Here is a 23,330-nt window from a genome sequence, read left to right as displayed (position 1 = left end):
GTTGTATAATCCCATAATACCAGAGTCACTATCATTATCATTATCATAATACCGAGTCACTATCATTATCAAACTTGTGTAATGTCAGAAAGTGGTATGCTGTCAGATTTTGGTACATGTGCAATTAATTAAGATCTGATGATTGTTTTCCTATTTTCAAATAGAGGTACATTTACCAGTAATTATACTTTTATTTTAATTTTTTTTTTTTTTTTGCAAACATAAACTAGAAATAGACAACCAATTTCTCTAAAAAGTCCACCGCAGAGTTGCACAAGTAAAAAAAAAAAAAAAAAAAAAAATGTACAAGATCCAGTGTGTTAGATATGATAAATATTTGAATGCCATTTTCTTAATGGTGGAAAAATATGATAAATTACATTAAAAACAACGTAAAATACTGGAATATATGATAAATTTAATTTTTAAAAAAGATGTAAAAGTCATTTAGGAATGCACGAGCAAGTGCAGTGCGCTGAATACCACTTTAACGCGTACCTGAAACTAACACATCTGTAAGAAATGAAAGTTACTTTCACCTCCTGACTGTAGCATCTGCTGTGACTTCATCTGGTAAAATCTGCCAATCTGATTTAGACATTGCTTGAACTATATATATACTGTGTTCTTAAATAATACATTTAGTATTATTTTAATTATTTGTTTTGCAAAACAGAAACGTTATGTTTCACTTTCATTGCATTTGCATTAAGTCTATAATACAATGATGCATTTACAAGATTGTGCTTCAGTTCATTTGATTTCAGATAATGTATTTTTCATCTTTTCTTTTATACAAAATTATGTTTATCTATTTTCCCTTTGTGTAGGTTCATAATGGAATACAAAAATGCATTTCACAGAGACAGATTTCTAGGTTGATGCGGCACAACATATTGTTAATATTTTTTTTTTTCATTTTGGCAAATCAACTGGTATTAATTTATTCTGTCATTCTTTTTTGCTATCAATCAGTCCTTCTGCCTGTTTGACAGTAGGCAATTTTAAATTTGAGACTTTAGTGCCTAGTTTTAAACTGAATTTGCCAGGTGAATTCATTTATTCATGTTGCTTGCAAACAGTGATGGCGTGTGCTGGGAACGAGTGAAGATTAGAAGCAAAGCACAGGATATTTAATCACACACAACTTTCTGATATGAATTAAGAAACTCTAAATGTATAACTAAAATTATAACTTGTATGATTTATTCTTTTTTCATTAGTTATTGTTTTCAGTAAGATGACCAATATTCTATTGTTTTCAGTGCAAACAAATAAATTATATTCCTGTTTTTCAGGGAGCTCATCAAAATCAAATTACATGTTCTTCAAGAATGCAGTTTTAGAAATGTATTTCTACAGTGCTTAAAAAGCTTAGAACACGGTTTATTAAAGTAGTAAAGAGAAAGGCTTGTTAAAAGCCAAATAATGACTTGCTTGTTTAACATGCTGACATTATTTATTCCTTATAAAACGTAATGCAAAAGAGAAAAATAAAAACTTGGTCTGAGATGGTTGCAGTTGGATTCATGTGTGGGGGGTGTTTATACTACAGCTTACAGCTTCCAATGTCTTATTCTTACTGTGATTAGCTGCAGACAACGGGGATAACCAGGGGATTGTTTTGTTTTGTTGGGCAGGTTTTAGTTGTGCAGTTTCCTATTAACTGTATATTACTTGAGTAATAGAAAATTTAAAAAAAGTCACAGATCCTGAATGTTTGAGTCACAAAAAATGCAAGTCCTGCAAGTCTGCATAATACAGATTTTAAACATCAGATGAGAGCAGAATATGTATTTATTTGCTCTGCTGACTGCAGCGTGTAAGCTTTTTAAATATTAGGCAACGTTTAGCCGAATAGATTGTTGTTCAGCGTATATTAATATTCGAGCAGTTATCGGAAATTGTATAGTATAAAAAATACTTAAACTTTGCGCTTTTGGTATTCACCAGCTTTAGCGTGTGGCATCCTCTGGCAAAAGACTGTTTCAGTAGTAATCTGTAACAAACCACTTTCTAGTCAGATATCGACTTCCAGCAGTTAACAAAATGGCATATCACATTGACTTCAATTTTACCGCAGAGCACTGCACCATATTTCAATATTTGTAGGCTGTGGCTACCACTTTATACCACTTACAGGTACAGTATGTACTTCATGTATACTCACCTATAGTCATAGTAGAGCTTATTTCACTGTGAGAAAACTAGATTCTCTAGATTCTGCTAGTGAAGTACATACTTGTTAAGATAATTTAATTGTCTCTAGTTTGTCCTAAAAGATGTGTTCCACTGTCAGTAAATAAATAAATATTAAGCTTGTTATGCCTCTGAATGTGAGGCGCAGTTTGTGTGAATTCATTCTTAATACATCCACCACTCACAGTTAAACGCTGTTTAAATCAGAAGAATATAGTTTAAAATTGGTCCTTTCTTCCATATGTCAATTTTCATGCAATATAATATACTCATTGTTTTGTTCTTTGCTCGATTAGGACTGGCGCACCCACCACTCCCTCAGACGGCGACAAAGATGAGAACCCGGCTACTTTGGCAGAAAGCTGTTTCAGGGAGCTGCTTGGAAGAGCAGCCTACGGGAACATGAACAATGCAGTCAGGCCTGTGTTGGTGTAAGTATACAACCCACATTATTGAATGTAACAAAAGCTGAAAGGTCTTAAAGATTGCATATGTTTCTCATCCCCTCTCCTCCTTTTTGGATACACCACTTAGCATAATTACCTGTAGCATAATTTAAGAGGGGGAAATTAGCTTGACAGTAATGCCATCCCACATCAGGGCCTCACTGCCCCAAAGCCTAAATTTAAAGAGTAAGTGGCGGGGTTCTGAAAAATATAACGTTACACATCCCCCTGTGTTGCTACAACTGTGTAAATAACGTACCTGTAATTTTTCATTTCATTGTTAACATCTTCACAGCTTTTTACACTTATAACTTTAAGTCTGTGTGTCAAAGTGGCTGCTGAGTGAGAATAGGTGCAGAGGTGATGCAGTGCAGGAATAACACACACAGAAACTGTAATCCGGTTTGGAAACTGTAATCCGGTTTTAATCCAGGTCTGGTGACCAAAACAATAAACCCCAGCAATAGACATCAATGTATAATGCACGGAGGTAATAGTAACAACGGGTTGCAGCCCATACAATAAACACACATTATCTGCCCCACATTAATACTGTACACGGTCGTCAGTCCTTGTTGCGTACAGTAGTGCTCGTGGTGGGTGATAGCAGGTTATTTTGTGACTGTGATGTAGTGCTGTTTTGGCTTTGTGCTGGCCAAAGACGACAGCTCTGGATACGTGCTAGCCGCATGGGGGTTTACAATCAAGACAATTACTAATAAGCACAAACAAAACACTCTGCAAGCAAAGGCATAGATTGCGATTCTGTGTCCCCTTTTATGCTGTTATGCATGACCCCATGGTAAACAAGTGCAGCAGTCTCTACAATCTGCAGCTGCTACATTGTTTTCTTTCTGGGTCAATACGTTCTTGCAACGGAGTCTTGCTTTCTTCCAGACTGATCGACTTCCTGACCCTGGGAAAGAACTGTCAGGCCAGCCCGTCCAAAGAACTCTATTTTCGCTGCTTAGAGCCCTCACAGGTCGGGAGGGAGATTTACAACTAAGAGTCATTGTATTTCTGTCAGTCTGTTTCAAAGCTCTTTTCAAAATGTCTACTCTAGTGCACTGATAGTGTAAGGATTATTGCCCACATTGTCAAACAGGTAACACAGCAGTAGCGATCCATGATGTGGTGTGGAACAGAAAATCTGTCAGTGTATATCCCCAATGTTTTTTATCACTTGTGGGAATGTTGAGGACCAGCCAAGTAATGGTAGCCAGGGGTTTTGTGATACCAGTGCAGAACAGCAGGTTCTGTATCAGTTTTTCAGGGACGGTGATTCATGCTGATCATGATTAGATTATGCCATGCAAATGTATTTGGTCTACTAGTTTGTGACTATTAGTATTACTATTATCATTAAGCCTTTCTGACATAAGCCCACTGCAAACAATATATGCATACCTTTATTTAATTATAGGTAAAGAGGTCAGAATGAAAAGGGAGTGCCAAAAAATGTTAGACATTACAAAACTATTATTTGAATGGCAATCAAGGGGAAACAAATCAACTGCCCAATGTTTTTCTCCCATTAAAAAAAAAAATCCCCATACAATGATTTAATAATAGTCCTGAATCCCAATGGACCCTCCCTTTTTTTAGTCATTAAAAATTAAGATGGTTAATAATTGATTAACTGTATAGAACTAGCAAAGTTTTAAAGTGTATATAGGCCTAAAATAATTGTAGTTTTTTTTTTTTTTTGCATTACTTAAAAACGCAAATAATATTTTGATCCGTTGCACTGCAATTGTAATATTTGTTTGGAGTATGAGAAAAGAGAATCACAAAACAAAATAAAACAAGGTAATTCTTTGTATATTTATCAGCCTTGACAAAAAAGGAGGAAAACAAATCCCCCCTTTCAAAACTAAATAAATTAAATACACAGTTAAAACAAAGAAGACAGCTGTAGCGACACACATTATAATAACCGATTCTACTTAAACAAAGGCACGCATTCGTCTTTCAGCGTCAGGTACAGAAATAATAGGTCTAAGTTTAACTACATTTCTGAAATGATAAAAGGATACTTTAGTAACTTAAATAATATATCTCAAATGATAGATTAGGGTCAAAGATGAGAACCACATTTCTCATTTCTGGTTTTAGTTCTGATTAGAGATTGCTAAAGTCTAAAGTAAATCAAAATGTTTAGTTGATTTGGAGTACTCACAAGCATAACCTCTGACTCAGCAAGGCAAACAGCCAATAACATCCCAGCAGAAGTATTTCCAGGCTTTAAAGGCAAACATACAGTCAATGTAACAATGGAAGAATACAAAAATAACCAGGTGTTATTAATTTGATTTAAACTATTTTCAAGTAACGCCTCATTTAAGTATTCACACAATTATAAAGCAATAAGTATGTTAAATAATTAAAATAGTGAAAATAAGTCAATCAGTACATAAAATGAAAATAATAAAGCAAATAGAAAAATGAAACAATCTTTCTATACAGCGGGGATCAATGGCGTGTAAGTTCCCAATCAGTAATGGCACTGTAAGTGGCAGTATGTATACACATATATACGTAAACGCAACAGCCTATGTTTTACATCAGCAGCTCATTGGGCACATACATAATGTTGTTTACATTTGAAATGGTTTGCAGATAGATTTGTTGATTGCTTGAGTAGTATTGTTCCAATGTGTTTTAATTGAAATTGATGGTCTCGGAGTCAAATGGGTCAAAGTTCAAGTATATTTTCCTCTAGAACTTCATTTTGATGTCACTACTGTGGATTTATGCCTTTTTTAATGGCTCAAGATGCAAATATAGCCTTCATCCATGTAATATATATATATATATATATATATATATATATATATATATATATATATATATATATATATATATATATATATATATATATATATATATATATATATATATATATATATATATAGGGGGAGGAAAGATGCAGTCCAGGGGTTGATGCAGGAGTATATCCCCCAGAATGCCATTGGAGCTATAATTAGAGCCAGGAGGTCTACATTAGAATCACCTGCCTCTAATGTAATGAGCAACACCTGCCTGTAGTTAAGCAGGCAGGTGTATAAAAGCAGGTCAGTGCCTCTGTGTTAAGGCTAAGGCCAGAGGAGAGACCTGTGGGATGGGTATTTTTATGTTTGGTCACAGGTGAACAGTGTAGCTGTCCAGTTTAATAGTTAAAACTGATAAAAGTTTAATTAAACACTCCTTGGTGAAGTTAGGCTTTTGTTTTGTTTATTTTATTTATTTATTTTTTGTTTGGAAAAATAAATATACAGGCACTGTCCTGTTTGAAATATGTCTGTGGCCCACTGAATCATCATTTTTGCGAGAATACCCCACTTTGCCACAATATACAGTGCTGAGAAAAAGTTTGTGAACCCCAATAATTACGGAAATTCCATAGTTTTACCATGATGGCCTTCTTGAATCAAGACCAGTCTTTTCTTAAATATCCAATAGGGTATATATTAACAAATTCCAAGTCTTTTGAAACAAAATGATGTATGAATTAGACAAACAATGAGTAATTAAGATTCAGGGTATGTGAAAAATTAAGTGAACCCCTGGTTTTATAAGCTCAATTAAGGGGATAATTATAATTGGGTGTTTTTAAATAATTAGGTAAATCTTCAGGGGTGAGTTTGGCACAACCCACCCTATATAAAGATCAGAAACTTTGTGAGTTTGGTCTTCACCATACAGGTGTGTGGAAACACATCATGCCACGATCAAAATAAATCTCTGAGGACCTCAGAAAAAGTTATTGATGCTCATTGGTCTAGAAAGGGTTAGAAAACAATTTCTAAGGATTTGGGGCTCCACCAATCCACTGTCAGACAGATTGTCTACAAATGGAGAGAGTTCAAGATCACAGTCACTCTACCCAGGAGCGGTCGTCCTACCAAAATGTCTCCAAGAACAAACTGGAAAATCATCAAGGAAGTCACAAAGAACCCCAGAGTAACCGCCAAGGATCTGCAGGCCACTCTCTTCTTGGCTATTGTGTTCATGACTCAACTAATCAGAAAAAGACTGTTCATGGAAGGATAGCCAGGAGGAAACCACTGCTCTCTAAAAAGAACATTGCTGCCTGTCTGAAGTTCGAACAGAGCACATAGATGATACACAAGACTTCTGGAACAATGTTCTTTGGACAGATGAGTCAGAGGTAGAACTTTTTGGCCTCAATGAGAAACGTTATGTTTGGCAAAAACCAAACACTGCGTTCGAACAGAAGAACCTCATCCCTACCATCAAACATGGTGGTGGGAGTGTGACGGTTTGGGGCTGTTTGCTGCCTTTGGACCTGGACGGCTTGCCATCATTGACACAACCATGAATTCTGCATTGTATCAGAAGATTCTAGAGGAGAATGTCAAGCCATCCGTCCATGAGCTGAAGCTGAACCAAAAGTGGGTGTCATGCAGCAAGACAATGATCTTAAACATACAAGCAGATCTACAAAAGATTGGCTGCAGAAGAAATTCCATGTTTTAGAATGGCATAGTCAAAGTCCGCACCTAAACCCCTTCGAAATGTTGTGGCAGAACCTGAAGCGAGCTGTCTATGCATGGAAGCCCTCAAATGTCACCGAGTTGAAGCAGTTCTGTAAGGAGGAATGGGCCAAAATTCCTCAAAACCGATGTGAGAGACTGACCAACAGTTACAGTAAACACTTAGTTGAAGGCATTGCTAATCAAGGGGGTGCCACCAGTTACTGAATGTAAAGGTTCACATACTTTCACACATGGATTTTGAATGTTAAGTCATTGTGGATAAATAAATGTTGAAAAAGTATCACATTTTTGTGTAATTTGTTTAATCTATTATTAGGACTTATATTAAGAAATATACAAATAAGGTGGCAGGGTAGAGAAGATAGTACAAATCAATAATAATAATAATAATAATATAATAATAATATAAAAGAATGACAAATGTCACATAAGAATAAATCAATTAAAATTATTTTTAAAAATTGTTAAAATGAACTAGTATAATTTTAAATAATTGCATTTAAGTTTATAATGAGACATGGCAACCACAAGAGTGCCATCAGTATGTTATTTCCGTTTCCCTTGCCATTTTCTGTATTTATTCAGTGGGAAACTAAACAATATCCCTCTACCAATATTCCATTTTCTGGATCATTTTAACCTGGTACCACATTATGGGACCAACCTGACCTTGAAATAAGATGATTAGTTAAAAATGGTATAGGTGTTCAACTAAGTGATCATTCTGTTCACAGTTTATGACCTTAAGTTGTAATGTAATGATGGTACAATTCAAATCGTTGTTGGATAGACTGGAAGAACTAAAACTGTTCCACTTAAACAAAGAAAATGGCCTGTGATTGTTGGCTTTCTATTATTATTATTAGATTTTTCCAATGCCCTTCAATTAAAGTCCCAAGATTGAAATAGCCATTATATGCAAGTCACTATGGATTTCCCATTTAAAACTGTCATCAGAACAAAAAAAAAAACTGTAAATCCTCAGGCAACTAATTATTCATCCCTTTTTTCAAAATGAGACAAAAAGAAAAAAAAAAAAGAATAAAGTAGGTTTGGAAATAATTCATTAGATAATTGGGACAGAAACCATGAAGCATGAACTAAAATAAATGTTTAATAGTTTAAAAAAACAAAGAGTGATTTGTAACTTTCTAAGCTGTCAAATAGAGAGAAAGGATTAGAATCAGTAGGATGTTAGGTTACGAGTAGACTGCAGCTTTATATCAGAACTCTGCAGCTCATATTTTTATGAAAATTACGGCTGGGCAGCACATTATCCCATCTAGAGATCACTCCATTGTTTTCTACTGCAGTACACGGTTGATTTTAAGGTTGTGTTACTGACCTAAAAGCTCTACATGGTCTTGCTCCATGGTCTTGCTCATTCCGTATGTCCCTAGTCGTGCCATGTGTTCGCAAAATCTTGGATTATTGGTGGTGCAAATAACAGTTAGTCTCTCTACTGGGAGCACAAACCTTCTCAAACTATGCACCTAAGCTCTGCAGCTCAATTCTGAAAGGTGTTAGGGACTTCAAAACTAACTTTAAAACATATTTATCTAGTTTGGCCTTTGCAACTGCCTCGGCCTGTATCTCTTTATTTTATTACTGTAGTTCTGGACTCACTATGTACATTGTTCTGTGGTGTGGTACATGAAAAGCACTTTAGAAGTCTGCAAAAGTAATTTAAGAGTATATTGTCATTAAGTCATCCACATTAAAGAGCTTTGCAAATTCATTGGAATTGAATTATTAGCTAAGAGTAATTTTCTCAAAACAGTTATGAGGTTGATACAAGGTAGGACTCAACTGGTGGCACTTGGTACGTATACGTATAAAATTAACAGAAAATTAACAGAAAGTAACTTGCCAATGTCGTGAAGTAAATGTCTTCAGTAAACCTTGCAATTTGTTCATTACTACTTATTTCCACTCTCTTACGATCTTTTTTGGTCTCCAAAACTGAGAGGGAAACTTCTTAAGGCACGGCTGAGCAAGGTTTTCCATACCTAAATCATCCGGGGGAATTGTTGTTGTAAAGTCCTAGAACTAAACTATTGGTGCTGGTCACTGGCTGTTCAACAGGAGTCCCATGTTTAACTTCCTTGCCGCTAGTCTCAGATATAAATGAATGTATGGCGGTTATCTACATGGAAAGGGACCAGGTTACTTAGCAGCGACATTGTGGGCATTGCAAATGGAAAATACATAGATAAATATTGAAGCAGACATACACGTCATAGCTGAAATCATGTAAAAATTATTGATTTATTAACAACGGGAGAAGACCAAACTTACTTTTTACATACCCCCACAACCCCCCAACCCCCCTCCCACCCCATGGGGGTAACACAAAAAACGTGTAAAAAAATGTTCGATGTACTCATATGTCAGTCTGTAAAGAACAAACTTTGCTCCTTAAGTGGCACCCAACAATTAGATTTGGCAACCAATTTTTTTGGCCTAGGAGCACCAGGCAAAAAGTTTGTAACTCATGGCTCTCACGCCACATGAACACACCCACCTTGCTCAGTCACACGGTAGGTGGATAACCGCAGATTTTAATACATGTGACCATCTCCAAATTAGCAATAAATTACCTAATCTGGAGACTGTGTCACATTGTAGGACATATTCCCTGAATATGATAATACATGAACGTGTATAAATGATATAACTGGACTAATTAATGAAACTGCTGTGTCTTAGGAAAAAAAGCAAACTGCTGTATCTTAGGAAAAAGAGCAAAGTGCTGTGTCTTGAGAAAAAGGGCCCCTTGGTTCCTGGCAGGAATACTCAACTGAAGATGACCAGGGCTAGGAGGAGGGCATCTGGACTGGGTGAGGCTGAAAGGGTAGTGAAGAGACTGCAAAACTGCAAACACAAGAGGTTTGGTGCAAGGAAGACAAAGTATGGGTGTCAACAAGTCCCAACTGCAACAACAAACTGATGGACGAAAGGAAGCAGACAAAGGACAAATCTCAAAGATTCGTGAGTTAAAAAGGCAAGATACACAAATGATGTGTGAGTGAAAAAGACTATAAATATCTAAGTGAAATTGAACATTTTGCGCTCCACATCGAATGCTAAACAAGGTGATGTCACTCTGCTAAGCAAAGCTGCAACTCCGGGATTCTGCCTAAAAACGGAACCAAAGACAAGTAAGCAAGTTTCAAGCGAATCAACTACCACAAGCAACAAGACTAAGGCCCAGCTGCAGGACTAAGAGACTTATAAGACAAACCAGTCTGGGTCTGCTGTACACCTAAAACCACAGTATCCAGAAGAAACTGTGAACCTGCGTAGCTAAAAGATTCAGTGAATAGGGCAGAGTGGACGGGTGCTGTTTTAGATCCTATACCGAGGACTGAAGACTATGTTGCAGCTGTTTCTTGATTCTATCGAGAATTGAAAGCTTTGTTGCCAAGTTTGATCCAACGTAGGAAATAACTTTTAGTGAAACTTGAAGAAGTAACTATAAGTAATCTACCTCGTATTGTTGTATGAAGAATTTCTCTAAAAGTAAACTTGCCGTATACTTAATCTATATACGATTAGTAAGCTTAATGTGATATATTCTGAGATTGTTTGCATCATCTCAGTTAAGGCTGTGTGCTTGGGTGTGGGCGTGTGTGTGAGAGCAAGCGACTACGTCACAGCCTGCTTGCTTGCTGCTAGTCAAGCATGAATGTAGTGAGAGCTTTGGAATTGTCTTTGTGGAATTGTCTTAGAGATTTACTTTCTAACTTTTCTGATTTCTGTTTATTATTTGTGTACTTAATATAATACTGCTATTGATTTTAAACATTCCTTGTGTCTGCGTGTGAATGTGTGTTCATAGTAAATCCTCTATCTTTGGAACACATCAATTTAAGTATTGTTAGTAGAGAACTAATCAACCCAGATAAACATTAAATGAACAATTACTGAATTGTTTCTACAACTTTCTACATGGGTTTAGCATGGATGGGGATTTTTAACCTCATTCATGCTGCAAAACAACAATAACAAAACATTGTGTTTTTACAAAGTAAACAATACATTTTAAATACAACACAAATACAAAATAATACATATACACCCAGGGGTGGGGTGTACCCCGTCACAGGCATTCTTTCCAACATACAAGTATTATTTTATTATCACTCATGTACAGTACTAGCTACAGGTTGATTTAATCTCTAATTGAAAACTTATCAAAAATACATGGTTTATTGGAGGTTACCTTTGAATAAACAAAGTGAATAAAAATGAAAATTATAGCATAGTAGTTACTGGCTTCAGGCTCAACGCCCACTGGAGTTTGAACCTTGTAGTTTATTTAATCAATTTTAAGATGCTTGGCAGTGCTGCTGATCCATATCAAAAGTGATTAAAAAGTGGGGGTTGCAGATTTTCTTTTTTGAGTGGGCTGCAGGCACAAATAAGCAGCCACCTTTCTGGTTCTAATTACTTATCTGCTCAGATGTGGTGTGCATATCCTAACATGGGGTCAGAAAGGGAAATTCAAAGGCAGTCTCTTCTGCATTTATTCTGAGTCATGAAAGTATGTGGGCAGACATGGAATGGCAGCATTTCCTAAAAATAAGAATCAAAGTTTTTATAAAACAGCAAAGAGTAAACAGCAATCTCTGTATTAACTTTCTTTATGGGTGGATGAGCTTCACAGAGTTATATCCTGCTTAAAATGGGGCCAAAGCCTTTAAGAAAAAGTACTATAGAAAAATGAGGCATTTTGAATATAGTACAGATGTTTCTGTTATTGCCCAAATGTACTTCGCTAGAGCTCAGATGTGGTGAGGCATCCAGAGGATTGACAGGCGATGTAGGAATTTTTTTTTATCTTTATCTACGAAGGCTATACATTTTATAGCTTTATACCATCCTGAACTAAGTGTTAAATAATGGAGCTAAAATAAGTTGACTGAACTGCTTCTCTTTTCAGGTTGAAAAGGGGCCAGTGGAGCAAGTGATTGCTCTGTGATAAAAAGGGCATTTGCAAATGGTACTGTAATTTTCATTTAACTCAAATGTATTGTGCGTGTTATATTGTGAAAATTACAGTATTTTGGATGAAGCCCTGAAAAGTACATGAGCATGATAACTTGTAAATCGACCTATTAATCACTAACACCTTGCAGCAATTGTCCAACCTGTCTCAGTTTTGAGTAATCACATAATGGTTCAAACTTTCCTACTGCTCTTAATAAAAAATACAAGCTGTTCTCTTTTTGACCTTGTGATAGGGATGACTTAGTGGTGACATCACGCCAGATGCAGGAACAAAACACAGAGAAGGTACTGCAGTGCATAAAGGAGCTGCCGTGCCATTTATTTTAACACAAAAATAAAATTCAAATGTTTTACAAAAACAAACAATGCTCACAGAGCAAAACAAAAAGGCAGACAAAAACAAATTACGAACACTAAACAATACCTCGGTCAGGCTGGGCAATCACCTTCACTGATCCTACATTGTATCTATTTTTAGTTTAGTTTTGTTTTGTTTTCTCCATTCCTCCTCTCAGATACCCTCAGCACTCCACCTGGAACAGGGAAAACACCAGGGTTTCTATATTGGTGACCATCTCCTGATTTAGTAACAAATTAACCAATTAATTAAATCGGGTGATGGCCACCTTCTACACTAGTTTCTTTGTGGATGAAGCTTCCCCATCCATGCTGCCAAACAAAACAAAAATACAGATTTTCACTTTTGGGTGGCGGCCATGGTGGGAGGTCCTCCTCCCAAACCAACAGTAGTAGCGGCCAGGCTGACCACGCACAGGCCGGCTCCTCCAGCCAAGCCAGTCTTGGCAGCTGCCCGGCTGCCTGTGGGGGTGGTCTCCTGACCTCTCACCCCCTTCTTCTTAGCCGGCAGCTCCCACAGTATTTCCTGTCATGAAGCAGAGCTGGCAAGCGACCCCAGGCAAGGCGAGTCAGGCAGCGACCCCGGGTGAAGCGAGCCAGACAGTGACCCTGGGCGATGCGGCAGGGCAGAGGTAGCTCCTTCTCCTCTCCTCGTGATGGTGGAAGCAGAGGAATCGCCTGCTTCTCTCCTCTTGATGAAGGTGGTCGAGGCAGAGGTAGCTCCTGCTCCTCTCCTTTTGATGAAGGTGGTGGATGCAGAGGTAGCTCCTGCTCCTCTCCTCCTGGTGGTGAAGGCAAAAGCAGCAGCCTCTTCATATTGGGGGTCTCCGTAAGGGCAGTCCTCCTGGACATGCCCAAACTTGCCACAGGCTTCTGGACATAGGAGCCCCCTCATTCATCCACTGCTTCTGTTCAGCTGCCCAGTCCGGGGGTCCAAATGGTCTTGGCACCCGGAACCACCACCTTTTGCCCAGCTGTTGTTGCTGCTGCGGCTTCTGCTGCTTTCTGCTTCCACCCCATTCTCTCTTGTTCCAAAAAGTAAAAACCCGGCAGTACCTTTTCTGGCCTGATCTAGGAGGCGCTGGAATCCCGTGATCCACACTACGTGTGACAGGGATGGTTGAGTGGTGATGTCAGGCCAGTTGCAGGAACAAAACACAGGCAAGGTACTGCAAAAAGGCGCTGCAGCGCCTTTTTATTTTAACACAAAAATAAAGTAAGAATGTTTTACAAAAACAATGCTCACAAATCACAAACACTAAACAACACCTCGGTCAATCGTTTTCACTGAACCTATATAGCATCTGTATTTTTAGTTTAGTTTTGTTTTCTCCATTCTCTCACTCCCATTCCTCCTCTCGAACACCTAGAACAGGGAAAACGGCAGGGTTTTTATATTTGTGATGATCTACCAATTAGCAACAAATTAACCAATTAAAATGTGAAATACACACTTTTTTGCCATCATTATATATATATTAGTACCAGTCAAAAGTTTGAGTACACCTGCTTGAAACCAAGCTTTTCTTGATTATCTATGCTGAACTCTATAAACTTGTCTATAAACGCTTCATATTTTATTATATGATATGTGTACATATATAAGCTGATAATCATAAGTGAATTGCATTCAAAAATTACATTTTAAAATGAAAATGTAAATCTTGTCAATTTCAATGAAATTGTCACCCAAAGCAAGGGGAGTTCAGTCTGAAGCCCAAGTCAGTTAAAAGTCTGAAATGTGTATAACACTGTGTTAGAACACTGGCCTAAGTATAAAAGTGTCTTTGATAGATGTTCTCTGAGTTAACTAGCATGTTACCTAATTAACCTTTTGTCACCAATTATTACCAGGTGGGTCAGTGATTACTATAAATATAAGTAGCATAGGCACAAGTTTGTCATTCCTGAATGTAAGGGAGCAGAAAATGGCAAAATACTCTCAGTTAAGCAAAGAAAAAAACTTTCTCAAGAACTTTGCAAGGGTCTGTAACTGCTGTGGCCAAGACCATCAAACGATTTGAAGAAACTGGCACGCATGAGGACCGAACAAGGTCAGACAGGCCAAGGGTGACCTCAGAATCAGAGCACAAGTTCATTCGAGTCACAAGTCTGCGAAACTGGCGATTTAACTGTCCCTGAAATACAAGCTCAGCTAAATGCTACTAGAAGTACAGATAAGAACATAAGAAAGAACATAAGAAAGTTTACAAACGAGAGATCTTGCTCGTTTGGTTGTTAGTAGCTTATTGATCCCAAAATCTCATCAAGCAGCTTCTTGAAGGATCCCAGGGTGTCAGCTTCAACAACATTACTGGGGAGTTGATTCCAGACCCTCACAATTCTCTGTGTAAAAAAGTGTCTCCTATTTTCTGTTCTGAATGCCCCTTTTTCTAAACTCCATTTGTGACCCCTGGTCCTTGTTTCTTTTTTCAGGCTGAAAAAGTCCCTTGGGTCGACACTGTCAATACCTTTTAGAATTTTGAATGCTTGAATTAGGTCGCCACGTAGTCTTCTTTGTTCAAGACTGAACAGATTCAATTCTTTTAGCCTGTCTGCATATGACATGCCTTTTAAGCCCGGAATAATTCTGGTCGCTCTTCTTTGCACTCTTTCTAGAGCAGCAATATCTTTTTTATAGCGAGGTGACCAGAACTGAACACAATATTCAAGATGAGGTCTTACTAGTGCGTTGTACAGTTTTAACATTACTTCCCTTGATTTAAATTCAACACTTTTCACAATGTATCCGAGCATCTTGTTAGCCTTTTTTATAGCTTCCCCACATTGTCTAGATGAAGACATTTCTGAGTCAACAAAAACTCCTAGGTCTTTTTCATAGATTCCTTCTCCAATTTCAATATCTCCCATATGATATTTATAATGTACATTTTTATTTCCTGCGTGCAGTACCTTACACTTTTCTCTATTAAATGTCATTTGCCATGTGTCTGCCCAGTTCTGAATCTTGTCTAGATCATTTTGAATGACCTTTGCTGCTGCAGCAGTGTTTGCCACTCCTCCTACTTTTGTGTCGTCTGCAAATTTAACAAGTTTGCTTACTATACCAGAATCTAAATCATTAATGTAGATTAGGAATAGCAGAGGACCTAATACTGATCCCTGTGGTACACCGCTGGTTACCACACTCCATTCTGAGGTTTTTCCTCTAATCAGTACTTTCTGTTTTCTACATGTTAACCACTCCCTAATCCATGTACATGTGTTTCCTTGAATCCCAACTGCTTTCAGTTTGAGAATTAATCTTTTGTGCGGGACTTTGTCAAAAGCTTTCTGGAAATCTAAATAAACCATGTCATATACTTTTCAATTATCCATTATTGATGTTGCATCCTCAAAAAAATCAAGCAAGTTAGTTAGGCACGATCGCCCTTTCCTAAAACCATGTTGACTGTCTCCCAGTACCCTGTTACCATATAGGTAATTTTGCATATAATAGAAGTCAGGCTTACTGGTCTGTAGTTACCTGGTTCAGTTTTGTTTCCCTTTTTGTGGATCGGTATTACGTTTGCAATTTTCCAGTCTGTCGGTACCACCCCTGTGTCAAGAGACTGCTGCATGATCTTGGTTAGCGGTTTGTAAATTACTTCTTTCATTTCTTTGAGTACTACTGGGAGGATCTCATCTGGCCCAGGGGATTTGTTTATTTTAAGAGCTCCTAGTCCCTTTAACACCTCTGCCTCAGTTATGCTAAAGTTTAATCAACATTTAATCTCCTCTTTGAATGTTCGCTTGCTGTTGTAATATTGGAAAAACATTTTGGAATTGGTTTTAGCTCCCTTAGCAATGTTCATTTCTATTTCTCTCTTGGCCTTTCTAACTTCCTTTTTGACTTGCGTTTGCAGTTCTGTGTACTCTTTCTGCGTACTTTCTTTTTGGTCCTTTTTTAATGCTCTGTAAAGTGCCTTTTTTCGCTGAATATTTTTTTTAATTGATCTATTAAACCATTTTGGCAATTTAGTTTTGCATTTAGATTTGTCTACTTTAGGGATATAATTGTTTTGCGCCTCTAGTACTACATTTTTGAAGAACAACCATCCTTCTTCTGTGGGTGTTTTCTCTATTTTACTCCAATCTACTTCTGTTAGTCTCTGTTTCATACCTTCATAGTTTGCTTTTCTAAAATTGTAAACCTTAGCTTTAGTCTTTACTTTTGGGGATTTAAAAAACACTTCAAATGAGACCATGTTGTGGTCTGAGTTTGCCAGTGGTTCTCTGACCTCTGTTTTAGTTATTCTATCTTCGTTATTTGAAAAGACTAAATCAAGGCATGCCTCCCCTCTAGTGGGTGCCTTCACAAATTGTGTTAGGAAGCAGTCATTTGTCATTTCCACCATTTCTATTTCATCCTTCGCGCTACCCACCGGGTTTTCCCATTTTATTTGGGGGAAGTTGAAATCCCCCATTAGTATGGCTTCTCCTTTGCTACACACATTTCTAATGTCATTGTATAACAGATTATTTTGCTCACCGTCTGAATCTGGCGGTCTATAGCATGCTCCTATTATTATGCCCTTTGAATTTTTGTCTGTTATTCTGACCCATATTGATTTGGTTTTATTTTCTTTGTCCAGGTTTAACACCTGGGCTTCAAGACTGTTTCTTATGTATAGCGCTACCCCTCCTCCTCTTCTGTCCTGCCTGTCTTTCCTATACAGTGTATACCCACAAATATTATATTCGTCCCCATCACTCTCAGACAACCAAGTTTCAGTAACACCTAACACATTACAGTTACTTGTTAGTGCAGTAGCTTCAAGTTCTATAATTTTGTTTCTGATACTTCTAGCATTTAGATAAATACATTTAATGGTTGTCTTACCTGAGGAGTTGTTCTTGTTTTGATGCGGTCTCCCTTCTGTTTTTTTGTTGATTTCTCCCCCCTTCCTTTCTAGTTTAAATGCTTCCGAACCTGCTCGAGGATCTTTTCTCCGAGTAGACTAGTTCCCTTGTTATTTAAATGCAGTCCATCCCGTCTATACAGATAGTCCTCGTTGTAGAATGTGGTCCAATGATCAAGACAGGTGAAGCCTTCCCGTGTGCACCACGTCTTCAGCCATTCGTTTTGATTAATTATTTCCAGCTGTCCATATGGTCCTTTGCAAGGTGCGGGAAGTATACCAGAAAATACCAGTTTTGGTTTTCTCTTTTAATTTCCTTCCTAGCTCTCTGAATTTGTTTTGCAGGGATTTTGGTCTGTCTCTTCCAATGTTGTTTGTACCGATGTGGACGACTACTACCGGGTCGTCTCCTGTTCGTTCTAGGAGCCTGTCCACGTTCTCAGTGATGTGCTTGACCGAGGCTCCCAGAAGGCAGCACACTGTTGTAGTAAGGGGGTCCAAACTGCGAATTGAACTTGCTGTGTTTCTCAATATGGAGTCCCCAACAATCATGACCTCCCTTCTTTTTGCTGTCTGGTCACCACTGTCAATAGGGTCCTGGATGTTGTTCCTTTCATTCCCTTGTTGTTGGTTCTGCTCATCAAAATTCTGAAGTGACTCAAATCTGTCGGTTGTATTGATTTCTGGTGGTTGTGTTTGACGAAGTTTCTTTTTTTCCCTGCTTCTGCCTACCTGAACCCAGCTGTTCTGACCTTCTATCTCCCTGGTGGCTTTCAGTCTGTTAGGGGTGATGCAGACTTCCATGAATTGTGGGTGTGCCAGTTCCTCAAGGTCCTGTTGCTGTCTCACTTCTTCCAGCTCCATTTCTAGCATACTTACTAGTTTATGCAAATCCTGGATCGCGCGGCACTTTACGCACACTTGGTTTAGCTCCGCTGGGTTTTCTCGGATTTCCCACATCAAGCAGGTGTCACAGATTACTGGCTTGAAGACCATGTTGAGGTTTTTTTTTTTTTTGAAGTTTAGTTTCTTCTGCAGCTGTCAACCTGCTTTCAAACTGCTTCGAAACTGCTCTGTACTTTTCCACGCCTGTACTTCTCCCACTCGCTGTCGCTTCCACTCGCTGTCGCTGGGAAGACTGCTCAACTGTTCAGAGGAGACTGCATGAAGCTGGCCTAACTGAAAGAATTGCTGCAAAGAAACCATTGTTAAGAGTGCAGAATAAGAGGAAGAGACTTGCCTGGGCCAAAAAACACAGAAACTGGACATTTGAGGAGTGGAAGTCGGTCTTATGGACCAATGAGTCAAAACTTGAAATATTTGGGTCCAACCGCTGAGTATTAGTAAGACGCAGAGAGGGTGAGCGCACAAGTTCTGCATGTGTGGTTCCCACTGTCAAGCATGGAGGAGGCAGTATCATGGTCTGTGGTTGCTTTGCTGGTGACAGAGTTGGTGATCTTTACCAAGTCCATGGCAAGCTCAACCAGCATGGCTATCATAGCATACTTCAGAGGCATGCCATTCCATCAGGATTACGGCTAGTTGGGCAGTCCTTCTTTTTTCAGCAAGATAATGACCCGAAACACACCTCAAAGTTGTGCAAGAACTATCTGGCGAAGATTGAAAGTGAAGGACAACTCAAAGACCTGGCCTGCCCAGTCTCCAGACCTCAATCCCATAGAACTTGTATGGGACGAACTGGACAGAAGAGGTAAAGCAAAGCTGCCCACGAGTGCCCTACATCTCTGGGAATTGCTGCAGAAGAGCTGGGAAGACATGTCGGGTGATTTCCTGCTGAAACTTGTTAACTGAATGCCTCGTGTTTGTGAGGCTGTTATTAAGGCAAAGGTTGGCTATTTTGAGGAATCCAAGATTTAGGGACAATTTTCTATTGTTTTGAACATTGCTTTGATACTCCTTATGTTTTGTTTTGTATATTGTAACATGTGTTTTGATTTTCAAGTATTTACAGAAACATATATGACGTAAAATAATGTCAATTATGAAAGAAACCTAGTTTCCAGCAAGTGTACTCAAACTTTTGACTGGTACTGTATATATTTTAATTTATCTACAAATCCTACCCCACAACTTCCAAGTGAAAAAAAATATTTTAGAAATTTGTAGAAAATTAATTAAAATTTAAAACTGAAATAGCTTGGTTGGATAAGTGTCCACCCCCCTTGTAACAGCAATCCTAAATTAGCTCAGGTGTAACCAATCGCATTCAGAATCACACACCAAGTTAAGTGGCCACCTGTGTTAAGTTGTAGTGATTCACAAGATTTCAGGATAAATTCAGCAGTTCCTGTATGTTCCCTCTGCTGGGTAGTGCATTTCAAAGCAAAGACTCAACCATAAGCACCAAGGCTCTTTCAAAAGAACTTCGGGACAAAGTTGTTGAAAGGCACAGATCAGGGGATAGATATAAAACAAAAATATCAAAGGCCTTGAATATCCCTTGGAGCACGGTCAAGACAATTATTAAGAAGTGGAAGGTGTATGGCACCACTAAGACCCTGCCTAGAACAGGCCGTCCCTCCAAATTGGATGACTGAGCAAGAATAATGATCAGAGAGGCTACCAAGAGGCCAATAGCAACTTTGCAAGAGCTACAGGCTTTTATGGCCAAGACTGGTCAAAGTGTGCATGTGACAACAATATCCCAAGCACTCCACAAATTTGGCCTGTATGGTAGGGTGGCAAGATGGAAGCCATTACCCAAGAAAGCCTACCTTGAATCCCGTTTTGAAGTATGCAAAAAAATAGCCATGTGGCAAAAAGTTGTGGTCTGACAAAACTAAAATTGAACTCTGTGGCCTAAATGCATAGCGTTATGTTTGGCGCAAACCCAACACAGCACATCACCCAAAGAACACCATCCCTACTGTGAAGCATGGTGTTGGCAGCATCATGTTGGGGATGTTTCTCATCGCAGGGACCGGGGCACTGTCAGGAAAGAAGGAAAAATGAATGCAGCAAAGTATAGAGAAGTCTTGAGGAAAACCTGCTGCCCTCTGCAAGAAAGCTGAAACTGGGACGGGATTTCACCTTTCAGCATGACAGACCAAAAGCACACAACCAAAGCTACACTAGAGTGGCTAAGGAACAAAAAGTAAAATGTACTTGAGTGGCCTAGTCAGAGTCCCAACCTAAATCGAATCTAAAATTTTTGCATATCTTTAAGATTGCTATCAACACTCCCCAAGGAACATGACAGAGCTTGAAAAGTTCTGTAAAGAAGAATGGTTAAGTATTGCCAAATCTAGGTGTGCAAAGTTGGTAGAGACCTATCCAAACAGACTCACAGCTGTAATTGCTGCCAAAGGTGCTTCCACCAAGTATTAACTCGGGGGGGGGGGGGGGGGGGGTGGGGTGGTTGTAGACGTATCCAATATGATCTTCCTAGTTTTGTATAAAACATATATATATATATATATATATATTTTTCACATTTCGTAAAGTGAGTGCCTCAGAGGATTCTCGTAAAGTCATACAGTCAAGTTTTAATAACCTGGTTTTTGACCCAAAAAAAAAATTAATTAATAACATAATATATATATATATATATATAATATATTATATATATTCTTATCTTATAATATATATATATTATAATATATATATATATTTCTTTTTTATGTATTTATTTTGTTGGTCAATTTTTTTGAACTTTTGAAATGACTACTTTACGAGACTCCGTGAAATGTGTGCTTTACACTTTTTTTCAAGTTCCCCACATCTGAAAGATATCCGTGACACGTGTGGTGTGGTCACCACATTATTATATATATATATTATTATATCTATATACTATATAATTATATCATATATATAATAGATAATATAATATATATATAAAATAATTAGAGAGTAATTAGACACGGGCAGAGGGGTAGCCCATTCTAAAATACATAAACAATACATTTATTTTTAAATAATACACCAATACATTTCAAATCATACAATAACAATTACCTGTGCTAAAATAAACAAATAATACATTTAAACAGCAGGGCTTTGCCCAGCCCCCTTTTATATGTGCAAGGCTTTTCTACTGCCCTGCTACAGACCTCAAAACCATTCAGTTTCTTGTCACGATCAGAGAAACAAGAGGAATTGTGCTAGTCTTTTGAAAGCAGACCAGTTTTAGGGGGGAAAATTGTGCTGCAGGATTCCATCAAAACTGTTTAATTTGACCAGGGGCACTAACAATATTTAGTCTCAATATCATCAGTTTTCTATAGTACGCCTTTCATTTTTGTAGCTTTTACATAAGCAGGTGCTACATCTTGCTTTCTTACTGCAGTTTTGTATTAGCAATTAATGATGCCTTCATGAAGCTCTTTTATAGCTTGCCAGATTTTCCAATTGACACTGTTGATATAATTAGCAGTGTCTTTTAACACTCATAGGTATGCCTTCTAAACAGTCAGTCTGATTAGATTAAATTATCTTTAGTTTCTTTATCTCTATATAATCTTTTATTGGATTTGGTTCGGTAATTAGCTGTACTTAAAACATTTTCAAACAGAACTGAACCAAAATGTACAGTACTTCATGGATGGATATCTATCTATCTATCTATCTATCTATCTATCTATCTATCTATCTATCTATCTATCTATCTATCTATCTATCCCTAGCAACCAACCACAGCTTGCTTGTAATTCTTACTTTCTTGTATATTTCTGCTTGTCCTCTGCAACAGCGTTCTGTAGAAGCTGCAGGGAAAAGACATTCTCCATGGCTCTGTCTAAAAATAGACACAGGATTTGGCTATATTCAGTTTGACGTCACTATTGGCAAATGTAGCAAGCATTAGTATGGACAAAGTCACCTAGAGAAAAAGATACAGCAGATGACTAGTTTTAAAAATTGTAAATACAATAGAATGTTTGTTACTTGACTCAAAACAGAATTTATTTAAACAAGCAGTATTGTCACACACTGGGGACCGGACTTACACCATCACAAATTATGAATTCTGCAATATGGCCCCAGTATAGTTAATATGTCTTTAACACTAGAACGACCACGTTTCTAGAACAACCATGAGCGGTCAATTTGACCGGCGTATTAAAAACAACATAAATATTACAGTGAAAGGACAAATAATTGAATATATGTCAGTTTTATTCAGGAACTTCATATAAACAACACAACTGAAACATTGTAAATAAACAAACATTTTAACAGAAATGTGTTTATATACAGACATATTACATAAAGTGACTGTCTTTGCGCATTTATTTAGCACAGCTATCAACAATAACCCAGGCTTCTGGCACCAAATGCTCCATGGGCATATACTAGTGCAATGGGGCCTAGAACTTCCCTCAAAATATTATGTTCACCCCTTCTACCTGCAGCTTCAACACCAGGATTTCTAGTGTTCCAAACAGTGCCATCATTACCAGCCTCTTCAGTGCCAGGTGGTGCTGGCGCAACCACTGGAGAAGTGGCTGCCTCAGGTGAAGTAGCAGCTGGATTACATGCAGGGCCTGATGCAGGTGAAGTGGCTGGCATCCTTGCAGGGGCTGCCACAGGATTGCTTCTTCTCCCACAGGCTCTCCTGTGCACTCTTCGGTCCTTTCACTTTGCTGGCATCCTTCTTACTCTCACAGCTGCCGAAAGATTAATCTTCGCAAACCCAGTCTGCTTCAGAGCCAAACTCGTCACTGTCTGTTTCTGCTGCATCAGAATCGTTGTTTGGTAAACTTTGCAGTAATTCCAAACACTGCTTTGCTGTCAGCAGACTTCTGCGACCCATTTTCAATGTGTATTGGGGTAACAATGAATTTCTTAGAAAACCAAGTGACTTTTATACAGTAACCAGAGTGCAGACAGACAGCCTGGCATTGTGGGCTGTCGAGTAATTAAAACAAATTTACACATATACTCTCACGTTCAGTCTGGCATTAAAAAAAATG

General features: G+C 38.1%; 1 protein-coding gene across 4 annotated transcripts in view; it reads left to right on the top strand.

The window, feature by feature from the left end:
• Positions 1-23,330, top strand: part of efr3a (EFR3 homolog A (S. cerevisiae)) — a 273,730-nt gene that overhangs the window by 133,241 nt on the left and 117,159 nt on the right. For all 4 annotated transcript variants that reach the window (XM_041245312.1, XM_041245313.1, XM_041245314.1 and 1 more), the window contains one exon: positions 2,496-2,630. In XM_041245312.1, coding sequence (XP_041101246.1) covers positions 2,496-2,630 — 135 coding nt within the window. The remainder of the gene's footprint in view (positions 1-2,495; positions 2,631-23,330) is intronic.

The sequence above is a fragment of the Polyodon spathula genome, chromosome 3 (assembly GCF_017654505.1).
Source record: "Polyodon spathula isolate WHYD16114869_AA chromosome 3, ASM1765450v1, whole genome shotgun sequence".
In the NCBI taxonomy this organism is placed as follows: domain Eukaryota; kingdom Metazoa; phylum Chordata; class Actinopteri; order Acipenseriformes; family Polyodontidae; genus Polyodon; species Polyodon spathula.
This window is presented reverse-complemented; position numbering and strand designations above follow the sequence as displayed.